The sequence below is a fragment of the Serinus canaria genome, chromosome 4 (genome assembly GCF_022539315.1).
Source record: "Serinus canaria isolate serCan28SL12 chromosome 4, serCan2020, whole genome shotgun sequence".
Lineage (NCBI taxonomy): Eukaryota > Metazoa > Chordata > Aves > Passeriformes > Fringillidae > Serinus > Serinus canaria.
The window spans coordinates 69,359,346-69,386,560 of NC_066317.1; the positions used below are offsets into that span (position 1 = coordinate 69,359,346).

At 48.6% G+C, this 27,215-nt stretch overlaps 2 protein-coding genes across 2 annotated transcripts; one reads left to right on the forward strand and one right to left on the reverse strand.

Moving 5' to 3' along the window:
* The first annotated feature begins 1,189 nt into the window (after nucleotides 1–1,189).
* Nucleotides 1,190–18,526, forward strand: M1AP (meiosis 1 associated protein). Its single transcript, XM_050974085.1, is given in 11 exon segments — nucleotides 1,190–1,203; nucleotides 3,841–3,865; nucleotides 3,867–4,127; nucleotides 7,734–7,916; nucleotides 9,536–9,710; nucleotides 14,465–14,638; nucleotides 15,140–15,290; nucleotides 15,815–15,956; nucleotides 16,471–16,677; nucleotides 17,190–17,345; nucleotides 17,511–18,526. Coding segments are annotated over 11 exon segments (1,632 nt in total). The 3' UTR covers nucleotides 17,655–18,526.
* Nucleotides 18,527–19,646: 1,120 nt separating this feature from the next.
* Nucleotides 19,647–26,838, reverse strand: DOK1 (docking protein 1). Its single transcript, XM_050974025.1, has 5 exons — nucleotides 26,697–26,838; nucleotides 26,249–26,542; nucleotides 23,827–23,935; nucleotides 22,714–22,886; nucleotides 19,647–21,202 (listed from the first exon to the last, which is right to left on the reverse strand). The coding sequence occupies exons 1-5, from the start codon at nucleotides 26,757–26,759 to the stop codon at nucleotides 20,051–20,053; spliced, it is 1,791 nt and encodes a 596-aa protein (XP_050829982.1). The 5' UTR covers nucleotides 26,760–26,838; the 3' UTR covers nucleotides 19,647–20,050.
* Between the last annotated feature and the right edge of the window lie 377 nt (nucleotides 26,839–27,215).

Consider the following 27,215-nt stretch of genomic DNA (forward strand, 5'->3'; position numbering starts at 1 on the left):
CCTGTCACTCAAACACCCTGACAGCCCAGCTCTCCAGGTGGGGTTTGAATTGGCTGCTTTTCCACCAAATTCCACCTGGGAATTCTGCAGCAGTTTGTCCTTGCTCTGCTGCTCTCTTAAGGTTTCGTTATTTTTACTCATTTTTAGTGATTCAGGATTTAAAAATGCCTTTTTTTCTAAACTCCTACAGTGTTATAGTTCCTCTTCTTCTGAGAAAAAACCCAAGAAACTCTAAAGGTTATAATGAGTGATTTTAACACTAATATGAAGTGACAATTCTTGCTAAGGTTTGATGATTTTATGCCAATAAAAGCACAAGCCTAAAGCCATTTATTTAAGATTGATTATAGCACTGATGAATAGAGTAACACATAATATCTTCTATTACATAGGGTCTGGAATAATTTTGTTTTTAGTAGATTGATTTTCTGAGAACTCTTTATTCTTCTGTTCATGCTGACCTTTTTAAATAAATACCTTCCTTTCTAGGCTAGGTGGAAAAAGCTGTTCACACCAGAGGCCATCCACACTGCACAGCCAGTTTATTCTCTAGAACACCCTCATTTATGCAGCTTGGTCTGTTTTCCACATGAGAATATTCCTGTTTCCCAGGGGTTTGAAGCTTACTCTGAAAATGGCACCTTTTAAAACCAATTATCCTCCATCCTCTTTAACCAGTGGCTTTGGTGCTACTTCTTTTTAGACCTGGATATTATTTAATAATTTTTTTTTATATAACAAGCTAAGCACATAGGATGATGTGCAACTGCACAATGTCCTCAGCAGTCACAAATCATTCACTACAAAGAAATTTCCTTTCTGCCTCTTTCTAGTTCTGCACAATTTGTGTCTCCTTGCATTGAGCAAAATGCACATCACCAGCCCTGACACCTGGAGAGCTCTGCTTTATTGAGCAATAACTTAATGTCAAATCAGCTGCCAGAACTCAGAGTTTACCCAATTCTCATGGAATTGTGGAGGATCCCTCGGGATGGGCTCTGTCAGTCCGCCCAATGCCTAAATGAAAATGTCATTTTACCACAGAATTTTTTTTCCCACAGAATTCCTCCATTCTCCAGCCTCACTAGAGCTATAAAAGAGGTCAAATATTGTCAATTATTGTAGAGAGAGATTCATATAAATAAAATCATAATATTGCTAAGCAGAGACTAATTAAGACACCACAATTATGAAGAAATTGAAGTGAGTTGGTAAGGAGCTGGTGAGTGATCTATTTTAACAAAACCACTTTAAAATAAGCCTAGTCCTTAATAATCCACCACTTAAGCATGTTCCTCAGTGCCACATCCCCACAGATTTTAAACACAGAGCTCTAAGTCAGTGAGAACAAATATTGCTCTCACTTTGGGCTCTGCACAGGAATAAATGTAGATGGAGAATGAGCAGCAGCTCTGCAGTAATAGTTTGGGAATACAAATAAGTAGAGTGCCAAGAATGAGAGAACACATTCAAAACGAGTAAAACTCTCTCTGCTTCAGCATCAAAACTCATTTTCCTCTCTGAACCCAATGCTGAGGCCCAACTCTTGTGGATTTCTGACAGGATGGGTTTTGTTTCCTTGTTTGAGAAAGCTCTGGGGGCTTGCAGAGTTCAGCAGCGCTGAAGCCTCATCAGAAAAAATTCAGACAGACAAGTCCATTCCCAGATTCAGTGAAGTAATTGAGTAACTCTGCTGTAAATTGAAAAGCTTCAGGAGAGACACTGATTAAAGTGATATCTGGCAGTTTTTCATTTGACAATCAAATTATACCAGAGGACTAATCAAAGCAAGATACCTGCATCATCTATATCTGTGTTTATAACATTTTCATCAGCTCTGAAGTGTTTACCCAGTTTTGAAATTCAGTCAGTGATTACTCTTGTTTTTCCTGCACTGACAGGCATCCTAAGGAATCTTAGAAATTCAGATTTTTTTTTTCCTGGTGATTCTTCAGCCAGATAAAAACTCATTTCTTGCTCTTCCCAAGCCTTACAGAAATTCTTACTCCAAAGTGCTGGAGGCTGTAGGAAATGCAGTATCTTGTCTCCTTGGAGACCATAAAAGAGCTGTTTGTGTGAGCTGAAAACAGCACACAAATGACACACCAGAGCCCAACTGTGTAAATCCTTCCAAAAACTTTTACTAATTCTGATGGGAATAAAACTGTAGGAAAAAAATAAATCATCCCAGTTCATAACAAGATGTGTGCAGTTATATCAACTCTTTTCTTTTTTGAAGCATTTCCTGTATCTTTAGAAACAGCACTGAAGGATTTGCATGGATTTAGTGAAGAGAGGATTTTTAGAAAAGCTTTTTGCTCATGAAGTAAAAAATACATTTTTGAACAGGAAAATGCTCTTATGCTTAAGGTTGAAGTGAGATAGGGGTGAGGAACAAAAGTCAAATTCAGTCAAATTCAAGGTCTGTGGATGAGCTCATCCCAGGTGTTTGACACTCTGAAGGACAAAAGTTGGTTTTTCACACCCACAAAGGAACAGTAATAAACAGCAAAAAGAAAACCAACAAGGAAATTTTACCCACAGAGTAAAATTCATGGGTGTGCAGGATTTTCTTGCTGTATCCTGCTGGCCTCCTTTGGCTTTTCCAGCTACTTGTCTCATGCTGCTGGGGGTGAAGGAACAGGGACTGTTCTCTCTGGGGTTTGGGTGCAACCTCCTGGCCAGTGCAGAATTTGGATTGAGATGTTTGTTAGTTTTTATTTATATTACAGTTTACAAAATGAGTTTTATTGTACTTTATGTTAAAAAATTAAAAATGGAGCTGTATTTTTTTTCTATAAGGGTTTTTAAGGATAAACTGTTTAATTAAGAAATGACACTTTGATTATTTTTACTTTTAACTTAATAACTAACTTCTTGTGGTTTGTAATGTGGATTTTTTAAATCTAATTACACAATATTGTTTAAACTGCTGAAAAAGAGGGAGAAGATGAAGAAGAAAGACTAGGTTTTGTTCTAAAACTTTTATTTTGTTTTATATATATATATATATATATATATATATATATATATATATATAAATTTTAAGCTTTTTTTCTATATGAAATAGGTTGAGAGGTTCACTGGAGGAGCATCTACAGCTTTTGTGCTCTGTGCTTTGCACATGTCATCACTGAGTCTCTGTGTGTAAGAAGGCGCTTGCACATTAATTATTGTCCAAATAGACTAAATTTGGCCTTCTCCCTTGAAAGCTGAATGGGATTTTTGTATTTTTTTAAATGTATCCAGTCTATCCTAAAGATATTTCCAAAGAGAGCAGCAGTAGGTGGGATTCCCACCACCCAGTTTTGGTCTGATACTGAGAAAAGGAAACAAAAATTCAACTTACTCTGCATTAAAAAAACGTGTGTGATGGGGAGGGGAGAGAAATTGCAATCACTTAAGTATCTGAAGTGATATTACACACTTTTATTTGAAGTACACACTTATAATTTTAATTTTTAACTTAATAACTAACTAGTTGTGGCTTGCAATGTGGACTTTTTTATCTAATTACACAATACTTCTTAAATCCATAAAGAAGGACAAGCTTCTGCATTAAAATTTTTATTTTGTTATATATGTATTCCTATATTCTAAAACTTTAAACTTTAGGTTTTCAACTATATGATAATACACACTTTTATTTAAACTATACACTCATCATCTTAATTCTGTCATTTAATTTTGGAAGTTTTCTCTATGGCTTCAGGTCAAATGCAGTGTTCTCTTGGGGGTCAATGTTTGTGGGCACAGAAAGTCTGAAATTCTCAATAATTTATTAAGGTTCTAACAGAGTGCCTCACTCATTGCTGTTCTTTATTCATCTCTCCCATTCAGATGCATCACCGTGCACATAACACCCAGGTGCAGAAGCCATGAATTCCAGAAAATTCCCCTCAGAGCCACGGAGAACTTTCCCTGCAGCCAAAGCCCCCAGCCAGCAGCCATCCCACATCCTGGTGGTGGATGCCACCTCCCCTTCCTGGGCCAGCACCTGCTCCGTGCTCTCCGAGGCTCTGGAGAACGTCCTGTGCCTGGCCTGTGGCCTGGCAGGGCCCTGCAGGGTGCCCCTGCTCAGCCTCTACGTGGTGCAGCCCCAGCAGGAGTGTCTGCTGCCCTTCACGGTATGGCCCTGGCTGTGCTGCTGCTCAGGGGGAAAAAAATTAATTATTTATATCTAAATTCATATCTAAAAATCTGTATGTAATTTCACATCTTAAAAATCGGCTGTTCTCAGAACAAACGTTTCACCATGAGGTGAATTTCATCAAATTTCATGAATTTCCTAAAGTTGAAAAGGAGGAGTGTCATTTTTGATCTGTCAACCTGATAAATTAGGTTTTGTGCTCTTCCTTCCTAAAACATCTGTTTTGGAGCATCTGTTGCACCTTTCATGTGCTGCTTTGTGCTGTACTGCTTCTCTGTCAGAATTATCACACACAGCTCAAGCTGGGCAAATATTACCAATGTGTGAGAGGTTCTAGAGACTGAAGGGAAAAGGTGCAGAATTAAAATATCTATATCTATATCTATCTATATAGATATATAGATATATAAATATCTATGTCTATATATATATCTGAGTTGAATATCTATCTGTCTATCTATCTGTCTATCTATCATATATATGCTGAATTTGAGAAACCAGATGATTCTGTGATTTCAGGAAAAGTCCTCTAAGACTAAATCCAATTTAAAACCCAGCCCTGGCAAATCCACCACTTAAGCGTGTTCCTAAGTGCCACATCCCCACAGATTTTAAATACAGAGATCAAAGTCAGTAAGAACAAATAGAACGAATATTGCTCTCAGCATCATCTGGAAAAGTCCTCTAAGACTAAATCCAATTCTAAACCCAGCCCTGGCAAATCCACCACTTAAGCACATTCCTAAGTGCCACATCCCCACGTGTTTTAAATACAGAGCTCTCAGTCAGTAAGAACAAATATTGCTCTCCCTTGGGGCTCTGCACAGGAATAAATGTAGATGGAGAGTGAGCAGCAGCTCTGCAGTAATACAATTGTATTTTGGGAATACAAATATGCATCCTAAAGTTCTTCACAAGAATTTTTGAAGTCATCCTGTTAGAAATAATCACACTGAGCACTCCCATTTACACAGCATCACTGTAAACACACAGGATTAACCCTTCCAACTTACACAGCAATGGTGGAAACATTCTGAAAGTTTTGTCAAGTCTTCACATCTTGAGAAGAATAAAAAGCCAGAGGTCAAGAGTAAATTAGCAAATGTGATCTGCAAGAAGACTCTGGCTAATTATAGATAATGTGACAAGGATAATCTTATGACTGCTGCTCCTGATCCGCTGTCTTTTTTGTTTAAACAACAATTCCTCATTTTGACAGTCACAGTTTTTAAAGGCAGAGGAGCCCTTAGGTCACTGGTTTTTATGTTCACATCACAGGCTATTATATTTCACCAAAGTGCCCCTATTTCATTTAAACTTCCTTCCAGAAAGCCATCTAGTTCTGATCTGAAGACAAGATGGGTAATCAAGTACTTCTCTTGATAATTTCATCCAGTGGTTAATAATTGTCATTGTGAAACCTGTACCTGGTTCCTAATTTGCCTTTATTTGCTTTATCCTCCAGGGATTTCTTAATATATTCACTCTTCTGGCTAGATTGAAGAACATGCTTGTATTTTATCCTTTCTTCCTCTAAATAGGAGTAGGTCCCTTCTCTGTTCTGGCTGGTAAATCAAGAACAAATGATAAGTTTAACTGCAAAACATGTTTACAATGATTTTAATCATTTCTAAGCCATTTTTTGGATTCACTCTGCTGGTTTTTTGGGTGCTACATCCCAACAGTAGACATCAGCTGCTGTACTGAAGCTGTTTCTCAGAGCTGTGTTAGACAAATCATCAAGTCAGGAAAGCCCCAGAACTGAAAATAGAGATGGGGAGAGTACATGGGGAAGTGTCAGACACACTTACCCTGGTTTTAACCTTTCCTCTTGCTTGTTTATGGTCTGTGTTCCCACTGGTCTCCCCAGCAGGAGAGTCCATAAAGCCTCCCTGGAAAGGGCAGGGAGGGCAAAGAAAGAGAAGCCAGAAAGAAAGTAGATAATTCTGGGGGTGAGTAAATGGTGGCAAGATAAGAAATCAGCATTGAATCATCAAAAAATTTAATGTGGCACTGAGTAAGGACTGAGCAGAGCTTTGCAGCTTCCCACTCAGTCCCACTGAAAGCCCACCCTGCAAACCAGGGCTCAGGGGTGCTTCAAGGACCCAGAGCTCCACACACCTGAGGCAAACGAGTCAAATGTTCACCTACTGCCTCTTCAGTGGGGAAGGTGACCTCTGGCAGCAGTGTCTTTTACTGCATTAAATAAATTTGGTAGAGTTCACTCAATATCTTTCCTGTGGTCACAAGGTACCAGTTTAGCTGCTGAGTTCTTGGTGAGGCTCAGGTGAGCTGATTTCTCTGTGACCACCAGACTTCCTCCACATTATGGAGAGATATTTCATTTGTTTACCAGCTGTCTTGGTTTGAACAGGCAGGTGTCTGCTAAGGAAGGCAGGAGCCTCCCTTGAAATGGAAAATGTAAACCCCCTCCCTCTGAATTATTATAATTTTGAAATTAAGGGGCTCTCAGGCAAAGATATGGGAGCAGGAATAACAGTTCTTTACTAGGAAAACTAAAAATACAAATGCAATAGTACAAAAAATAAAAAAAGAAAACAAACAACTGCCAGAATGAGAACAGACCCTGTGTGTCAGGGTGGTGGCACAGTCCCATCCCAGGGGGGCTCAGGGTGGTGGCACAGTCCCATCCCAGGGGGGCTCAGGCTGGTGGCACAGTCCCATCCCAGGGGGGCTCAGGGTGGTGGCACAGTCCCATCCCAGGGGGGCTCAGGGTGGTGGCACAGTCCCATCCCAGGGGGGCTCAGGGTGGTGGCACAGTCCATCCCAGGGGGCTCAGGCTGGTGGCACAGTCCCATCCCAGGGGCTCAGGGTGGTGGCACAGTCCCATCCCAGGGGGGCTCAGGCTGGTGGCACAGTCCCATCCCAGGGGGCTCAGGCTGGTGGCACAGTCCCATCCCAGGGGGGCTCAGGCTGGTGGCACAGTCCCATCCCAGGGGGGCTCAGGGTGGTGGCACAGTCCCATCCCAGGGGCTCAGGTGGTGGCACAGTCCCATCCCAGGGGGCTCAGGGTGGTGGCACAGTCCCATCCCAGGGGGGCTCAGGGTGGTGGCACAGTCCCATCCCAGGGGGGCTCAGCCCTCCTGCAGTGCCAGCTGTGGTTCTGCTGGAGCAGGGATCCTGCACAAGGGGGGAGTTTTCCTTTGCAGCTCCAGGGCTGCTGGAGATGGGCCTGCTCTCCCTCTGGGAATGCAGGGCAGCAGAAAGCTGCTCCTCTGGGAATGCAGTGGGCAGAGGCTGCTGGGCTGTTCCAAAGCTCAGATTGTATCCAGGTAGGAATGCTTGGCTCCTCCCCTGGGTGGAGCATCTCCCCATGGGATGATGGAATTTGATCAGCCCTGCAGGGACACTCACTGGCCATGGACAGAAGATAATTAATAATTAATGGCCCATGAACAGCAGAGATCTCCTGGAGGGAGGATGGGTTGTAGAACAGATAAAGGAAACTGCCCAATGAACAGCAGATAAGTGCCCCACCTCTGACAGATGGGGATAGAACACACACCCCCAGCCACATCTTGTAAGCTGAGACCCCAGCCTTTCCTTGAACTCTGTTTTGCAGCAAGTGAAAGAAAACTTTGCCCGAGTCCAAGCCTGCATTTCAGAGCTCCGCTCGCTGCCAGCTGAAGGCTGCTTCCCACAGGGGGGGAATGGAGTGCTGCAAGCTGTGCAGGATGGATTGCAGCAGTTCAAGCAGTACAGCAGGCACACAGCAGCAGGAGGCTCCACAAATAGTTCTGTTGAGGTAAGAAAATGCTGAGAGGGGAGTGGGAGCCATCCCACATCATTGTGATTTATAAATGTGTATTTTGTGTGCAGTGAACATGCAGAAAAATTTAGGTATTCAGCACTCTGGATGTTACAGAGATCCACAGAAGTCCTGAAGGAAGATATCAAGTCCTCAAATCCCTCTGGACAGATTCCTGTGGAAAAGGGGACACATCTAGGGAAAGCTGGCCTGGTTCAGGATCTGATAGATTTTGGTGGACACGCTTCTGGTGGATTTTGGTGGCTGTGTTTTCAGCTCTAAATGTGTCATTTTGTATAAAGGGGGGGGGGAAGATGGCAATAACACATGAGAACAGATGTGTGAATGCAGAAAGCAGAGCAAGGTTCACAGGAGGAAGTATTTTTTTAGATAGTATCCACTGACATGAAAGGACAGAGAGTTATTGAGGGGAAAGGACTCACACAGGAATGTTTTCCTCTGGACAGCAGAAAATACCAGCTCCAAAAAATCTGGCATTTCAGACTTCCCAGACTCAGGGTTCACCTGTCAGTCATAAAAAACAAATTGAGATTGAAATTTGCCAAGTCTTTCTGCTTTGTTTAGGTCCTTAAACCCTTCCAGAGTCTCACAGAGTCACGCTGTGATCAGGCTGCAATTGAGATTCACTCCCAGTATCTGTCCATGAAACTTTTCTACTGATTTTTTGCCTTTCTTGAGGCTTTAAGGTATTTTTCCTGCCCATTTGAAAGGTGATTTGTGCTTTAAAGCTGGAGGTTGGAACAAACAGAGCATGCTTTGGACACAAGACCTTTTTAGACACACAACAAAATCCAGGACATTTTCTAGTGTACTTGAAGGAACAAGCTACATTAAAAATTAAGTCAATATATGGATACAGGGAGTTTTTACTCCCCTAAGCAGTTCTTCTAGATTATGCAATTATTCTTCTAGTTCTTCTAGATGATGCAATTTTATTGTACTTCTCTTTGCAAGGGGATGTAAGAAATGCTGCAGGGACAAGCTCTGGTCACTCACAGGCAGGAAGGACTTTTACACTTACAAAAGGCCAAAAAAAAAGTCAAAAAAGGCCTCTTTCTGCTCCAGATACTTAAGTGATTACAATTTCTCTCCCCTCCCCATCACACACGTTTTTTTAATGCAGAGTAAGTTGAATTTTTGTTTCCTTTTCTCAGTATCAGACCAAAACTGGGTGGTGGGAATCCCACCTACTGCTGCTCTCTTTGGAAATATCTTTAGGATAGACTGGATACATTTAAAAAATACAAAAATCCCATTCAGCTTTCAAAGGGGAAGGCCAAGTTTAGTTTATTTGGACAATAATTAATGTACAAGTCCCTTCTTACACATAGAGACTCAGTGAGGACAAGTGCAAAGCACAGAGCACAAAAGCTGTAGATGCTCCTCCAGTGAACCTCTCAATCCATTTCATATTGGCTGAAATGTGAGCCAAAGCTCAAAAAGCAAAAAACTTATAAATCTGCTTTTGAATAGATGAGATATTTCAGCAAGATTTCTCCTCTCTCCATCGTGAGACCAGTGCTACCCAACATCTTCACCTCCCAAGAGAGAACTGGGGTAGAGGCAGCTTCTTCATGCTCTGATTTGTGTTTCAGATCACAATTCTGACCAGCCAGCCCAGCAGAGACATGGTAAAGCAGCTGGAAAAGAAACTACAAGACATAGACCTGGTGAGCCTGAGAAGAATACAGGTCATTGAGGTGCTGAAGAGAGATTTCCTGGAGCCTGAGGATGTGGAGCAGTGTGTGCCAGCAGAGGAGCCCAGCAGTGGTGAGTGGAGGGCATTTTTAGGGAAGTTCTGGCTTTGGGCAGCACGACAGTCCAACATCTGTCACTTCCCCTTGGGCTACTTCATGTCCCTTGGGTCAGTGGGGACTGCTGTGCCTGGAGGAAGTTTGTACCACAGCTCTTCTCTGGGGCTTGTGGAACTTACAGAGCTCCTGCATTGTTGGGGTCCTGGCTGCTGAGAATTCCAGACTTTCTGTGCTGCCAGGCTCTGACCTCCAGGAGAGCACTGCATTGACCTGAGCCTGTGGAGAAGGTTCCAAAATGGAATGACAGAACTGGGATTGTGGGGGTGGAGTTTGAATAGAAATGTGTAATATCAAAACTTAGAGTTTAAGTTTTAGAATATAGTAATATATATATATAAAGCAAGATGTAGGTTTAAGGTGGAGGCTGGTCCTTCTTCTTCACCTTCCTCTCCATGGGTTTGGTGGTATTTTGTAATTGGATAAAAAAATTCCACGTTGTGGACTTTGAGTGATTAGTTATTGGGTTAAAAGTGAAAATAATTTAAGTGTCACTTCTTAATTGGGTAGTTTAGCCTTAAAAGACCTTGTAGAGAGAGATATGGGGCCATTTTGTAGCTCATTAGTGAAATGCTGCAGAACTCACTGCTGTGAGACTGTAACATAGATAAGAAATAATAAACATCTGAGCCTGAACATGAAATAACCTCTCAAGTGCTTCAATCCCAACCTCGACAGAAAAAAGCAGCCAAGAACTGGCAGTGGGTTACTTCAGCTCATGGTGTCATTTAAAATTCATGTGTGACACAGCTTCACTGTGGGGGTTAAAGAGAGAGAGGCATCGAGTTGTGGGGGTAACACACTCTGAGCATGGAGGAAAGCAGCAGCAGTAAGCAGGAACTGCATCAAAGACACAAAACCAGCTAATTAAGAGGCTTGGTCAGTGACAGTAACTCTTGCCAGCAATGTGCAGCCTGGGAGAGAGGATTTTATGGGGATTTTTTAAGTTCTGAATGAGTTAGAGATGGGATTTCTGAGCTTTTTAGGTGATGTGGTTTATCATCTTCTACACAGGCAGGAAGGGTGAGTTCAGCTGACATCATTACAGCCTGGTTCAGAAGGCCATAACACCTTTAACCACAAGACTTTTTAAGGCATTAGTGACTAATAAAACACTGCACTAATAAAGGATATTTATGTTTTTGACCCAATCCTTAAATATTTTATCTTATGGACCCATGCTACAGTGTAAGTTTTCTTAGCTAATCATTTATGACACACAAACTCACAGTACTGCATTCTAATTTCTTTCTTGACCTTGGTAGCTGCTTTTATTTTTTCCATATCTTCAACTCTAAAACTCTCAACTTTCTTTTACTCAGCTTAACATGTCTTTGCTTTAAACTATAAATCCAAATTCTTGCTTCTAGCACTAAAGTTTGGAAGCCTTTTCTAAAGTCTCAGATCAAATCTTGTGTTTAATTCTAAGCTTTGGTTTACAGGCCCAAAGTTCTGAGAACTTTTTGTATTTCAGATCCCAACAGGATTCAAAGGGGTTATTTCTGTTTTTTACTGAGGAACAAGCAGGGTTATTTGTCTCTTGCTGTTCATTTTCTTTCATGGTTGCAGCAAATTTCTGGTCAATAGTCCCAGTAGGGACTGGGAATCCTGCAGGGAAGCCTTGGAAGGCTCAGCTCACAGAGGAGGAGATGCTCTGTGCCTCTCTGTCACAGGGCTGCTTCAGGGAATGCAAAACCCCACCCAGATTATTTCTAAATGTGGATTTTTGTGTAGCCCTTTCACCCAGTAAATGGAATGAAAATATAAATGTGGACATAAAGGCCATTGAAATGTCAAGGGATGAGATTCTGATTTTCTGAGTGGATGAACTGTTTGCTCTCTAAGAAAAGCAACAGGGAATGAATAGGTCAGATAATTGGGAAAACTGGTTTATGATACCCACTGGAGCTCCTTCCTTCTGTTTCTGAAAAAAAACCATTTTCCTATTAAAAAATTACAGTAAACAGCATTGAGTTTGCAAGATCCAGTGTACAGGAAATGCAAGATTGGTGCTGTGTTGAACTAGAAAATAAATATTGTGATGCAACACTTAATCAAGAGCTTCATTTCACTGAGGAGATTTCTTCCATTAGTTTTTTATGGGTTATTTGAACCTGCTTACACTTTTAATATCCAGAGCAGGATCAGGATATCCCCTCCACAGGCTCATTCCCAGGTCAGTGCAGCTGGAAAAGACTTCAGGAGTTTGAAAAGCCCACGCTGGCAAATCTTAGAACAGCTTTGAACGTGCTGAGATCCAGAATCAGAGCAAACTGATTTAACTGAACCCCATGGACAGAAGGACAGTTGAGGTGGGAATAGTCTGGGGGAGTAACCAACAGGATGCCTGGCCTTTGGATGGACTGGTCTCTAATTGATGAAATAATAATAATAATAATAATAATCATCACCATATTCATATTCATATTCATTATTATAATCATCACTATTATAATCATAATTAATAATACATTATATATATTACAAATCTATTGTATTATAATTCTATTATAATTATATATATCAATATAATTATACTATTATAATAATTTTATAATATTAACTTTATACATTCAATATATAATAATTATAATTATCTTCATCATCATAATCATCATCACCACTATTATCATTATTATTAATAATTTATTTTATATTACAATTCTACTGTATTATAATATATTATAATTATATTATAATTATATAATATCAATATAATTATACTATAATCATAATTATATAATATGAATTTTATCCAATCAATATATTATTATTATCATAATCGCCACTATTATCACTATTAATAATTCATTATATACATTACAATTCTGTAATTTTAATTATAATATATAATTATAATATATAATATATTATCAATATAATTATACTGTTATCATAATTATATAATAATTGTCTATAATCAAGATAGTATTAGCATAATTATTATAACTATTATTATCATTATTAATGATAATAAATATATATGATAATTATCTTGTAATTATATTATGATTATATTGTATTATGAATTATCAATATAACCATGCTATTATTCTATTACAATTATATAATGTTAATTATATATTACCATTATTACTGTTGTTGTTGTTACTATTATTTCCCTTCCCCTGCCCCATTCCACTCCCTGAAAGCAGCTGAGCCTTGCCAGACCTTTTGCTAACAAAGGTGAATGTTTGCATGTGCTGGAGATAACTGCTCCCAGCTATTTCTCTGTGATAAAAGCAAACAAGTCCTGCAGATAAAGCACTGATGCCTTTTTTATGACCCCAGCCCATCTTCTGCAATCCCAGGGCTCCTTTCTCTACCTGGCTCTGCTCTCCAGGAAGGTTGAGACCCACTGCACAGGAGATATGGGCACCCCAACCTGCTTTTCCTAATGAATGCAGTGCATTTCTTTTAAAATCGTCATGTCTTGTGCCAACTGCAGAAGTGTGATTAAATATCTATTACAGAGGAAAAAAAATAAGAAAACAAAAACCAGGGAAATATTTACTGAGGGAGGAACTAAAGCATTTACCAGCCCCAAAACACAAATAATTCCCTTTGTCAGCTGTGTTTTGCTGTTGGTAAAAGTTAATTACATGGATTTCCTGGTGCTTTGTCTTCTGGGCTGTTAATGCCCTCCTCAGTGCACATCCCTGAGAGAAGCCCAAGCCTAAAATCACCCAAAACAGGATCACCCTGCAGCAGTGAATTCTGCAGGGAAATGGGAGCAACACTCAGGGCAAGGAGCTGGAGGTGGGAACAGCTCCGTTCGTGAAGAGCAGCTTCCAACTGAAAAAAAAAAGAAATAAAGAACCAAAAAAAAAAATATAAAGAACTAAAAAAATAAAGGAATTAAATATCCTGGCAGCCAGGGACAGTCAGAGAGGAGAAGGAAAGGTTTTTAGGAGCAAGGGCAGTGTGAAAGGTCTCCTGTTGTGAGTCGGAGCTGAGTCTACTTTGCTGCAGACAAACAACCACCATAATCTCTTCCTCAAGGCTGGGAGGTGGGGACAGCCAAAAGTGTGTCCTGCAGAGCATTTGAAGAATTACAGTCATTACAGTAGACCTGGATTATTTGCCAGCTAGAAATGATTTCATTTCTAGGGGTTTTTCTTTGGTTTTGGGTTTTTTTTAAAGCATAAGTGTCATTTTTCCCAATAGGCATTAGAAATGAAAAGATTTCTCAGTGTAGATGGATGCAGCACTGTTTTTTAATCCCCTTGCTGGCCTGGTAAACACAAGAGGTGGAAAAAGTCTATTTCTGCTATTTATTCCTCTTCTCAGAAAGCCTTTCCACATCCTGGCTGTATGGTAAAGCTATTAGTGCTACCAAACTGCACCTTCTGGGTTTACATGTGGTTGTATTGCACATCTCATGCAATTTGCAAATGTTTGTTTTTCTTCCCTTTATTTTATTTATCCCATTTTATTTTTGTTTATCTGATGGACTTCAAGTAGCTCCTCATCTGCATGCACCTTTGAGATATTATTTGTAGGTGGTTTTGGGGTTTTATTTGGGTTTATCTTGTTTATACCCTGCCTAACTCTGCTGTCCAGCCTACGTTTCTCCACACTTAAAAGTTGTTGCTTCATCAAACCACATTTGTCTGCAGCTTCAACAAAGGAGTTTAATAATTGCTGAAGAAATCTTTTCAATGGCTGAAAATATTGGTGCTTTTTCACCTACTTTGCCTTTTTTTCCTGCAGATATGGCAATCCTGGGAATGGACATCGAGGTGCAAACTGTAGAGGACAATGTCATCAGCCTGGAGATGCTGTTTAAAACCTGGCTCCATGACCATGGCACAGAGAGGGAACAGCTCCATCTCCTCCTTCCCTCAGGAGGTTTTGGCCATGCTGCTGCACCCAAGAACTCCTTAAGTATTTCATTTTCTCTCCCCTCTGCTCCCCTTCAAGGAGCTCCTGAATCCCTCAGCCTTAAAGGTTACCCAGGATTGTCCTGTGGGCAACTTCCCTCCCATTTAGAGACCCGGGTGAGGTCTGTGGATAACTTGAAAATCATCAGGCTTGCAAAGCTGCTCTTTGCTGCCACAGCTGCTGAGGCTGCAATTGTTTCCATTCTGCAGCAAAAATGTGCCTGCAGGGGTAGGTGAATTTACAGCCACGTGGTCAAGGTAAAAAGGAGCCTTGAGAGTGGAACAGCACTAAAAATTGTGTTCAAAACAGAGTCTGTGCCAGAGCTGCACTTAAATAAAGGCTGTCTTGCAGAGGGACTTGGGGACAGGCTGATGCCCTGTGCCAGGCTTTAGTGTTTTCCTTCCCCCAACAGCTGCTAGAAAACATCAATTTTTAAGTGCTTTGAGCTTGTCATGTGCTAAACATGGCCCATCCCAGTGACCTAAACCATTCTCCTTCTCCCAGTGTGCCTGAAGTGTGATTTGCAGGAGAGGCTGCTGGACCCAGCCCTGCTTTTGGGGACAGCTGATGGCACTGGGAGAGCAGCAGATGCCAGCTCTCCCTGGCACGTGGCAGCCTGGCCCTCCCCAGCTCTGCACAAACTCCGGGTGCTGAAGTGAGTGGTGCTCCTTGTCTTCCACTGGCTAACTGGGGGAGGGTGTAAGAAAAGCTTCACTTTCCTGGGGCCTGTGACATCACCAGGAGGCTCTGGGGTGCTGGTGAGCAAAATTCTGCTGTGAAAAAGCCTCAGTTCCATCACTCTTCCTCTCATGGAACAGCACAGCCCATGTGCAGACCACAGCCACACTGGTGTCACCACAGCACTCAATGAGGGTGACACCACAGATGCCATTCCTGAAGAAGTTCTTACACCCCAGTGAAATGTTTTATTGCAGAATTCTGCTCTCTCATTACCTAATGAGGCCACAGCAATTAATTGGATGTCAGAACCTAAGCAAAACCTCACAGTGCTGTGATTTCACCTAAGAATTCACTTTCCTGGCAGCAGTTCAGGGCAGAGCACAGAGATGTTCCCCAGTGTCTTTTCTGAGATTGATTTATAGGAAAAACCAGGATAATTTCCAAGCTGTGCAGTTGTTCTTACAATGCTGAGCACTAACATGAGCTGTATCCTGGCAGGGCTCTGAAGTCTGAAGGGGTCTGTGAGTCTGTACTCTATGGGCTGCCCTTCATCATCAAGCCCACAAGCTGCTGGCAGCTGGACTGGGATGAACTGGAGACAAACCAGCACAGCTTCCATGCTTTGTGTCACAGCCTCCTGGTGAGTGTGTGAAAATGGCACTGTGATGGGGAGGGATGGCCAGGGAAGGGAACAGTGAGTGCACACCTTGTAACATCTGTCAGGAAACATTTTTAAAAGCTGCAGCCTTATCTCATGGGCCAGAATTGGGCTTGTAGATTCTTCCATCTGCTGGAAATATGATACAGCTCATCAGAGCTTAGGGAAGACATTAAACCTACCAAAAATGAGTGTTTGGAGGTGTGAAGTGCAAATGCCAGGGCTGGAGTTAGACATGAGACTTTAACAGTGAAAATAATTAACCAAGGCTTGGACTGTGGAGAACTGCCAGTTACTGACAAGCTGCAAACCAAAACTGGGTGCTTTTTTTTTAAGCACTGACTTGCTAAAAAACAAACCAAATGCCAGATTGTCCTCAGCCCTGCTGCAGAATAGTTTCCCTTCTGTGATGTGAGTGTGCCTGCTCTGAGCCCACGGTGGCAGTGCTGAAGGAAGTGGCTGTTGCTGTTGTTCACACCTGGATTTTGCCCTTTAGAAAAGGAAGTGGATGCTCTTGGCCAGGCATGAGCCCCAGAACACCGGACCAAACTGGAACGTGGTGGTGCACTCCTATTATGTCATCGTCCCCTCTGACTCTGCCACTCTCCTGGTGAAAGCAGTGGCCATCAGAGAGCTCCTGATGCCATCAGCCTTCCCAGCCCTCCTGGCTGAGCACCCCGAGCAAGTCAGGGGCCCCATCGAGGTGAGTCACTCATTATCAGCTCGTGTTATCACCTCAGCAGATAAGGAGGGAAGGAAATGGCTGTGACAATGTCTAGTGACATTGTGTGATGTTGCACTCCAGAACTCCTTCCCAGCAGACAGCTTTCCCCATGGACAACAAATGCCTGTCCTTGGGAGCAATGTTGGTGTCTGCTGGGGGAAAGAGGCCTTGTGAAGCAGAGTTGGGGGTGACAGTGCCCAGAAAGGGAGTTCCAGCTTATTGGCTGATTCTGGGCATGGGAAAGGGTAGGACTGTATCCTTCAAGGGGATGTTTAAATCCATTAAGATCTGTCTGGAGATGCCTCTTGTTCTATACACAGTTAAGAGTGCTCCTTATGGTTTGCAGCACAGCCAAAAATCCCTTCACCTTTTGCTGCAGGGTGGGTGGTTTGAAGTGGCTACAACACTGTCCCTGAAAAAGAAACCATGAAACCACAAACATACAAACCTGTCACATCCTGTAGCAAACTCAAGTTCTCTCTTCCAAGCAGAGTGTCCTGAACAACTTGGAAGTAGAAGTTGCTTACAACCCCTTGCACCTGAAGAGCAACCTCTACAAATACCTGAAGAGCTCCTTGTACAAACCTCCCCACCGGCAGCAGCCCCAGCCCCGCGAGCAGCGCCCAGAGCGGCACCAGCCCAGGCAGGTGAGTCCCATGTGTGAGCAGCCTGCACGGGCTCTGATGTCCCCTCCTGGCCAGATTCCAGCAGATTGTGCCCTCCTGGCCAGATTCCTGCAAGAATTCCCAGCAAGGTGAGGCACAGCCAGCACTTCCCCTCACAAGGATTTGTGTTTTGTCCCTGTCTTGCAGCCTCAGAGCAGAGCCAAAGCTGCAGTGGCTCCCCTGCTGATGGCTCCCTCTCCCCTCCAAACGTTCAGACCAGCAGCAGCAGCCAGGAGAGGCTCCTGTGAGGGCTCCCTACTCTCCAAGGAGTACAAGGAGTTCCTGCAGTGAGCAGCAGGAGCTGCCCCTGGGCAGCCACAGGTCCTGGCTCAGCAGCTGGCCGGATGTGGTCAGGCAAGACACCGAGCTTGGCCTTGGGCAGGCAGGCACTTCCCATCGTTTGTTCCTCCTTGTTGTTGTTTCACGTTGTGTTCGTCACCGAGCCAGTTCTGCAGGAAGTTTGCTGCTCAGGGACCCTCTGTCCAGAGATCCAGCTGTCCCCTGCAGCAGCAGCACCACGTCTTTCCTGTTCTTGCCAGCACACGTCACCAGCCTGCCTCAAATTTGGGTTTGCGAGACTGGGCCAGCACAGGCCACAAATCACAGATTGCTGTCAGTGGGAGCAGAAGAGCTGCAGGCAGGGCAGGGAGGAATTTAGACAAGGCAGGCAGCCATGCTGAGCTGCCCTCATCCCACAGCAGCAGGTTCAGTGGGGTGGTTGAATGGGAATGAAACAGGGCTCTTGGATTTAATCTTAAAGCCTGGAGTTCTGTTCTCCAGATGATTTGGTTACTTCCAAGATTGGCCTCACTGTCCAACCTCCCAGCTCATGAAGGGAGTTGGAGCAAATGCCAAGCCAGAGCAATTCCAGAGAATTGCTGCCCAGATGCCAGCCTGTTTTTCAGTGCAGGTGTAGGGTAGGTGTGAGCCAAGGGCAGCTTGACCAGGCCAAGGTGGGGTGGTCTCACTGAGCCCCTGATGCCAAACACCAGCAGAGTTTGTGTTCTACTTACCTGGTTCTGAAAAGCTGTTCCAAAATAAAGTTATCCTCCATGGAGCTCACTCCCTGCCTGTGGTTTCTGACATGTCCAGCACTGCTCTCCCACCACTGACCTGTGCTTACTGGGAAACAGCTGCAGGAGAGCAAGGGCGCGAGGCAAACACCACAATCCCATCTCTTCTCCCTGGGATCCCAGCTCTGACAGGCCCAAAGGCATGGGCTGGCTCTTCCCATGCCCTGGCATCTCATCAGGCAGCTGCTGGGACAAGACATCAAGGGCAGGTAGCATGGAAGACAGGGCAGACACCCCTGCAGGCACAGGGATCATTGGGAATAAACACACAAATGGCCCAGCCTGGGGCCTGCAAACCAGTCAACAACATAAAAATTAGAAAGTCAGGTTTAGGGAGGAGGCAGCAGGGAGGCAACAAAGATTTTGGAACTGCCTCAGCTTCCCTCAGATTTCCCAAAGCCCATTAAGACTTCTCCCCTTCTTCTGCAGCAAAACCTTAGTGGAGAAGAGGACCCAGCAGAGGGGAACAGCCACAAATTGGTCCTGGCCACAGCTGAGCTGTGTTTTTACAGGACTGAGGCATCCCCCTGCAACCTGGGCACCAGATAAATGCCCAGAGTTCATCACCTCATCACCATCTCACCAGCCTGGGGACCTGAACCTCCAGGCTTCCCCAGCAGTTTGGCTGAGCTGGGGCTGCAGAAGTCCAGCTTAGCCCTCTGCACAAGTGCCACAGTGACCTGCCTGTTCTTCAGGTACCAACAGGCTGCCAAACCTGCATAAGTCACCAGCAGCCCCATCCAGACATGGGGACAGCCAATGCCAGCGAGCCTGGAGTGGTCCCACACAGAAAGCACAACCTGGTTTTCCCCTGGGTAGGCTTCTGGCCAAGGCTGGCCACACAGCAATCCCACAGACCACACAGCAGGCATCACAGATTTGGCCATTAAATTCAGTGGGATCCAGGCTGGGCCCTTCCAGAGCAGCTGGGAGCAGGGGGGATCAGCAGTGGGATCAGGCTGGAGAAGGAGAGATCCTGTGACTCACCAACAGCCACTGAGCTGCAGCAGAGCTGGCCTTGTCCCTGCCCAGCCCTGTGCCTGGAGGCCATCACATATCTGAGCCTGACTCTTTTTCCCTTAATCCCCTGCCATCAGGGCCTCCAGCCACAGCTCAACCTGGCAGGCACTTTTCTTTGAGCTCAGTAGCTCTGGCACAGACACAAATATGCACCTGCACCTCCCCATCCCTGCCACAGGCAAACGTGTCATTCTGAGACATAAAGACTTTAATATTAAAATAACTTTGTATAAAAATACTTTTGGAGACTGATGGCAAGCAGCCTTCCACACACCACAAAAGGCACCGGAGCCCTGCAGCCTGGTCAGACAGGAAGCCAGAGCAGAGCCAGAGCAGCAGGTACAGGAAAACACCAGCCCTCCTGCAGATCAGAAGGCACAGTGGAGCCAGCTCCAGAGCTGGAAAAACACACTGAGGCTTGTTCCAGCCACAGCTCTCTTGCTGCTTCCCTCCAGGGAAACACAGCCCCTCAGCACTGGTGAGAAAAGAGGCTCTGCCTGAGCCCAAACAGCCCCAAGTCATCCTGGGGAGGAGAAGCCCAGCTGGCACTGGGATGCCCAGTCCCTGCTGGGATACAGACAGAGCAGCAGCAGCTTATATCTCCCCTAAATCCTCATAGAGAGGTGACAAGCTGTACTCATCCACACACTGCTCCTTCCTCTGCGGCTGCTGGGGCTTCACCACCTGGCTGTACAGCACCTCCACGTTGTTGTTGTTGCTGCTGTTGAGGCTGGGTTTGGTCAGCACCTTCTCAGGGGCAGCACCACCCCATCGCCTGCCAGGATCCTCCACCCTTTCTGCCCCCTTGGGGATAAAGGCTGCCTGGGGCTTAGGGGCTGGCACTGGCTTGGGGTTCTTGGCCTTGGCTGGGAAGGCGGGTACCGAGTAATCGTCAGTGCTGGAGTTGTAGGGGTACTCGTAGCCACCCCTGCCATCGTGGCCCTGCGTGCGCCAGGCCTCGCTCGTGGGCCGCGCCTCGTCGTAGATGTAGGTGAAGGGATGCAGCGAGCGGGGGGCACGGCCCTCGGGCTCGTCATAGATGTGCTCCTTGTGCCCAGGGAGAGCCTGGCCACGACCCTCAGCCCTGCCCTGGCCCTCAGCCCGGCCCTGGCCCTGCCCCTCGGCCCGGACCTGCTCGTACGGGCCCGAGTACGGCGGCACCGGCAGCCGCGGCTTTGGCTCCTCCACGGCCCCGCCGGGCGCCTTGGCCACACTCAGGGCCTTGCTGTCCACAGGGTCCGAGTACAGCGGGTCCGGCCACGGCTGCAGGCCCTTCACCGAGTCCAGGGGCTCCGAGTACACGCTGGAAGGGTCCTCAGCCGGCGGCACAGCACGGAGCACCTTGGGCAGAGGGGAGCGTGGAGGGGTGCTGGACACCGTGGGCTTGGCCAGTGGCACAGGCAGCTCTGGCAGAGTCCGGCTCTTCAGCAGAGATGTGGCATCTCTCTCCTCTGCCGCTGCTGCACCAGCCCTGGGTGCCAGCCCTGCTTTGGGCGCCGGGGTGTCGTCCCCCTCGGTGGGCAGCTCCAGGTTCAGGCCGTCAGCCAGGGCCTGGCGGATCTGCACCAGGCCGGGGCTGTCGGCTTCCAGCGAGTCGCAGCTCTGCCGGTTCTCCTCCACCTGAGCCTTCTGCTCCTGGATGGAGGCTTCCACCAGGCGGAAGATCTCGTTGCCCTGCTTGGTCTCAAAGGTGAAGTTCCCAGGTCCTGAGTCACAGCGCCTGCCAGCCTCGAAGGAGAACATCACCTGAAGGGGAAGCAGAAGGGTCACGTCCTGCTCAGCACCCAGCGCCTTGTGCAGGCTGTGCTTCCCACTCAAGGGTGTGTGGCTGCAGCACTGATCCTGCACACCCTGCAGGAGGGATTGCCCTGAAATCCTGCTCCTTCCACTCCCACAGCAAGAGCCACCCTGTGCCCAGCAGCTGGGCAGGGAAAGGCCACACTAGAAGCTGTAGAGCTGGAGCACACCTGGGGGACATCACTGTGAGTGCCCCAGAGAGCTGCAGCTCCTGCTGGAGCCCTGCTGCCTTAAGTGAGCAATTCCAGCAGTTTCTACCACTACCATCAGATAGTCTAGGAAACAACACTGAGGAAGGAGTAGGGTGAGAAAGTGAGTGACAGTTCAGCAGGGGAAACTGGTATGGAATCTTAGGAAAGAAGGGAGTGACCTGGAAGCAAGAGATCCAAGAGGAAGAACACAGCTTTCCACAGGAGAAAGCTCAGCAGCAGCAGCTCAGTTACCAAGAGTAAGCAAAGCATTGACCTACCAGCACTAATCTGTTCATGGTACAAGGTCCTTTAAAGAGAAGTCTTGCACCAGGGCTGTGCTTCCTCTGGCCTGAACACTCTCTGGTGAGCAGGTTCCCACCAGCTGACGCCCACACCCTTCCTGAGCCTCAGGATTTTCTGCCTCTCTCACAGGCAGCAGCAGCCCCTGTGGTTGCTACAAAGGTCTCTGGGGACAAACTCCTTTTTATGGGTCAGTGCTCCTGAAGAGAAGCACAATCAGACCCTCTCTGCTCAGATCACTGTGGGTGCAGCTCCCCACACCCTGCAACTCTCCTCCTGCCCCCAGCACAGACTCTGCAGATGAGCTGGACACCCCCACAAGGGCAGCTCGGTTTCCACCTGTGCTTTGGGAATGTGCTGCAGAAAGCACCATAAGCAGAGTGTGGCCAACATGGTCCTTGCTATAACCAGCCCCAGGGCCACCACTGAACAGCCCCAGGGCTATCACTGAACTTCCTCCCTGTCCAGCATGGCCCATGCCCCTTGCACCCAGGGTAGCAGCAAGGCAGATTGGGGACTCACTGCAGAAGGACTCTGGAGAGGGCCAGACCTTCAAAGGTCAGTGAGAATAGGAGCAGTTCCCCCCACAGAGTGAACAAATCCAGAGCAACTGGTGTCTCAAAGCCCCTCTGCTCTGGCCACCATCCTTAGGAGGGAGGGAGTGAACCTGGGGCAGAGACAGGAGCCAAGGTTCCTGGAGCCTGGGGACAGAGAGCCTGTGTGCAGCATTGAGGGATGTCCCTGCTCCTGGCACGAGCTGGGAAGTGCTGGGATGGAGAAGGAGAGCAGTGGGACAACCACAGAAGGGATGAGTGTCCCACCAGCCCACACTCCAGCATGGTGACACAGGCAGGAACTGGGGACAGCCAAGGTCACCAGGGGCTGCAGGACATCAGCCCAGCTTTCCACAAGGGAACAGCTACAGGGGAGCAGCTGCAGCACAGCACAGCGGGGGCCCTCGTTGCCCACCTTGTCCCGGCCGTATCTGCGGAGCAGCCGGTAGGGCCACACAAAGAGGATCCTGTCTGTCCGTGGGTCCTTCAGCACCAGGCTGTCCCGCTCAGCCTTCAGCACGTAGGTGCCACGCAGCTCGCAGCGCTCTGCGGCCTCTGTCCTCTGCACCGTCACCCAGAAGGCGTTCACTGCGGGGACAGGGCTGCTCAGGGACACACACACACTGCAGGGACAGGGCTGCTCAGGGACACACACACACTGCAGGGACAGGGCTGCTCAGGGACACACACACACTGCAGGGACAGGGCTGCTCAGAGACACACACACACTGCAGGGACAGGGCTGCTCAGGGACACACACACACTGTGGGGACAGGGCTGCTCAGGGGACAGCCAGCCCCATTGCGGGGACAGGGCTGCTCAGGGACACACACACACTGCTGTGGGGACAGGGCTGCTCAGGGACACACACACACTGCAGGGACAGGGCTGCTCAGAGACACACACACACTGTGGGGACAGGGCAGCTCAGGGACACACACACACTGCAGGGACAGGGCTGCTCAGGGCACAGCCAGCCCCATTGCGGGGACAGGGCTGCTCAGGGACACACACACACTGCTGTGGGGACAGGGCTGCTCAGGGACACACACACACTGCAGGGACAGGGCTGCTCAGGGACACACACACACTGCAGGGACAGGGCTGCTCAGGGACACACACAGCACTGCTGTGGGGACAGGGCTGCTCAGGGGACAGCCAGCCCCATTGCAGGGACAGGGCTGCTCGGGGGACAGCCAGCCTCATTGCAGAGACAGGGCTGCTCAGGGACACACACTGCAGGGACAGGGCTGCTCAGAGCAGGACAAGGGACAGCCAGCCCTACTGCAGGGACAGGGATGCTCAGGGGATACCCAAGCCCACTGAGGGGACAGGGCTGCTCAGGAACAGCCAGCCCCACTGCAGGGACAGTGCTGTTCAGGGCTGCTCAGGGGACAGCCAGCCCCACTGCAGGGACAGGGCTGCTCAGGGGACACAGACAATGCCCAGCATGGCCCCAGTGATGGGGCAGCAGCAGGACAAGGCTCTGTGGAAGGTGTCCCCAGGTCAGGGCAGCAGCAGGTCCCACCTTCATCTCTGCTGTAATAGATGGAGTTCACGGCCATCTCCAGGGCTGGTGACTCCCCGCTGCCCTCTCGGCCATGCTGTGACACCAGGCCATCGCTGGGGCCATTGCCCTGGCAAAGGACAAAGGGGAGCAGATCACACCCAGAGTTCTCTTCCCACATCAGCCACAGGCCCCCCTGCATGGCCTGAGCCCTGCTGCCCTCCATGGCCCCACACAGCCCGGCTGTCCTGCACCCTGCCCACCCCAGAGCTGGCCACAGGATCCCCTGAGCCCACCTGAACAGGGATGAACAGGGCCAGGCAGCACAGGGGGGGCTTCCCTGAGCTCCTGGCAGCACCGAGTCCCCAGCTGGGCTCTGCACCCACAGAGCTGTCCCCAAAGCATGGCACAACCCAAACACACCCTCCTGGCCATACCACCCCGAGGACAGGGAGCTGGTGGCCTGGTGACACAGGGGTCTGTGTCCTGCCCTGCCCAGGAGGAGGAGCAGCCTGCAGAGGGGAAGTGAGAGCTTCTATTTTAGCACATGCAGAACTGAAAATGCAACACACAAGCTGTCAGCCACTGTGTCCCAGCAGCAGGGCCCCCAGGGGCCTGGGGGGGACACAAACCCTTGGTGCTTTCACAGATCCTCCTGCAGAAAAGCCCCTCAGAATTACAGGCTCGCCGAGCCCTGTGCAGCTGGCACAAGGGAGGCTCAGCATGTGGAGCTGCTCCTTGGGGCTGCAGCAGAGGGTGCATCTTGCAGAAGGCAAGTGCCACGGTTTCAGTTTGAAACCCACACACATGAGGTTCTTAACTCAAACAGGACCCAAAAAAGGGCCATCCAGCCCTTGTGTTTGGATCCTAAAACCTCATATCCTGAGAGCTGATAGCAGCAGCTCCTCCTCAGCTAAAGCATCCAGCACAGGAGGGCTCCAGCCTGGGACTGGAAAGCCAAGGGCCACCAAATCTGCCAGAGCCTCTAAGGCTCCATTTGACTGCACTTCTCCTCATCTTCAAAAGGAAATTTAAAAAAAAAAAAATCTGTTCTGAACTCCAAATGATCTCTGGCCCCAGCTCCCAAGCTGCTGGACCCTGCATACCCTCTGGGCAGGAACATGACACAAAATCACATTCTCCATGCAGATGATCAGCAATCCCAGCTGAGCATCTCCAGCTCTGTGCAGAGAGGCCACGTGCAGCTCTTGTGCCTCCTGCTCCAGGTCAGGCCTTTTTAAAACACATGCCAACCTTGTAGCCTTTAGTTCACATCTTCCTAAACCTTCAGCTTGCTTCTGCACCTCGGGCACACAAATGATGGCTCCCATGTGGGGGCTGGGAGCTCCAAGCAGGTGCTCCCTGGCCTGGCCACCACCCTGCCCCACTCCCAGGGTGTGTTGTGTCCCCAGCTCAGCCCTACAAGCCACTCTCAGTGCAAAGGCTGCAACCCTGACTGCACCAGGAGACACAAAGACGTTCCCACCAGTGCCTCCCAGCACAGACACACCTGGCCTGCCAGGAGACTGCAGGGAGGGACCAAGGTAAATCACACTCAGGGGACACCCTGGGATCACCAGCTGTGCACCCAGTCCTCCTGCCAGGCAGCCCTGCCCAGCACTCCAAGGCTGGAATCAGCTGGAGCCCAGCCCAGGGCTCTGCAGACACCTCCCAGGAGGGAGAGCCAGCGCCAAGGAGCTGGGCAAGCGTGGGCTGTGTCCCAGAGGGCAGAGAACACCTCACTGCCAGGGCACCCGCTGCCCAAACAGCCTTGGCTGGGCACCTGGCTGACCAGCACCTCCAGGGGCTGCAGAGGACGAGGCTGGACAAGGTTCCAGAGCTGGGTGTCCACAGCAGCAGCCAGGAGGGAGCCCCAAGGCTGGGAAAGGAGGTTCCAGCTCCTGGAAGCACTCAGGTTCCACAAGGCTCTCAAGGACCAGCAGCTCCAGGGGCTGCAGAGGACAAGGCTGGACAGTGTTCCAGAGCCCCAGCACAGATGGGGTGCCCACAGCAGCAGCCAGGAGTGAACCCCGAGGCTGGGAAAGGAGGTTCCAGCTCCTGGAAGCAGACGGATCCCGCAAGGCTCTGGAGGCTGCGCTTCCACCGCTGCTGTGGCAGGAAAGGCAGCAATGGCTGGGCCAAGAGGAAACGCTCCTGGCCATCAGCTGGCCTCCTGCCAGCCCTCTGCAGGGGCGAGCACGGGCTCCACACCGGGCAAGAAGAGCCCGACTTGAAATTTGGAGCCACAACCTCGAATTATTGACAGCAAGCTGAGGAGTCCCGGAAACCACAGCAGGAGCCATCGAGAGGGCACCGGAGCACCAGGGCCGGGCACTTTAACCCTCAGGGTGTCCTCCCCGAGCTGCCAGACGGGAACGGGTCACCCCCACATGCTGATGTCCGTGTCCCGCCCTGTCCCCTCCGCCCCCAGCCCGGGGCTCACCGGGAAGGCGATCTGGCACAGCTTCGCCACCCACTCCTCGCTCTGCTGCTTCTCGGCCGCGAAGAGGAAGCTGCGGTCGCGGGTCTCCAGGCGGAAGGTGGCGGTGCCGGCGCGGGGGCCGCCCTCGCCCACCGGGGCCACGCTGGTGCAGTCGCTGAGCCGCACCACAGTGCGGGCGAGCCGCCGGGTGCCCGCCCGCCCGGCTGCCGAAGGCTCCTTGCAGTCGAACACCTCGAGCCGGGCCACGCCGTGCTGGCTGGCGGGGTAGAGCGCGGACCAGCCGCGCTTCCAGCGCTGCGGAGAGCGGGGTCACACCGCGCCCGGGCCCGCCGCGCACCGGGAGCGGCCCCCGGAGAGACCCCGCCCGGGCACGCAGCCGGCCCCAGGGCGGGGAGGAAGGGAAGGAGGGGAGGAAGAGGGAGAGGGAGGAAGAGATGCCCGGACTCACCTTGGTGCCGAACTTGTGGCTGTGCTGCACCAGCAGCGGCCCCTCCATGGCCGGCGGCTCCATCCCCGCGCGCTTCCGCCCGCGCCGCTGGGGCGGGACCGGGGCGGGAACGGGGAGGGAACGGGGCAGGGATCGGGCAGGACCGGGGCGGGAACGGGGTGGGGATGGGGCGGGGACCGGGACGGGGACGCGCGTGTCAAGGGAGGGGCGTGCTCGCGTGTGTGCGCGTGCATGTGAACAGATGTGTGCACACCTGGGCTCGTGCACGCACGTGTGACACAGGCGCGTGCTCTCCAGGGGGACGGGAAAACGCGCTCGGATGGACTGAGGGTAAGAGAGGTGTGAAAAACGCCAATCGCTTGTTTTTAAATTTTAAAAGTTTAATAGTAATAGAATGATTATAAAAATAGTAATATAATTAGAGTAATAAAAATTTGGACAGTTAGGATTAGGACAATATGAGACAATAGAAACAAAGAGTTACGGACGGTCCCGGTACCTCTTTCTGGGCAAAATAAG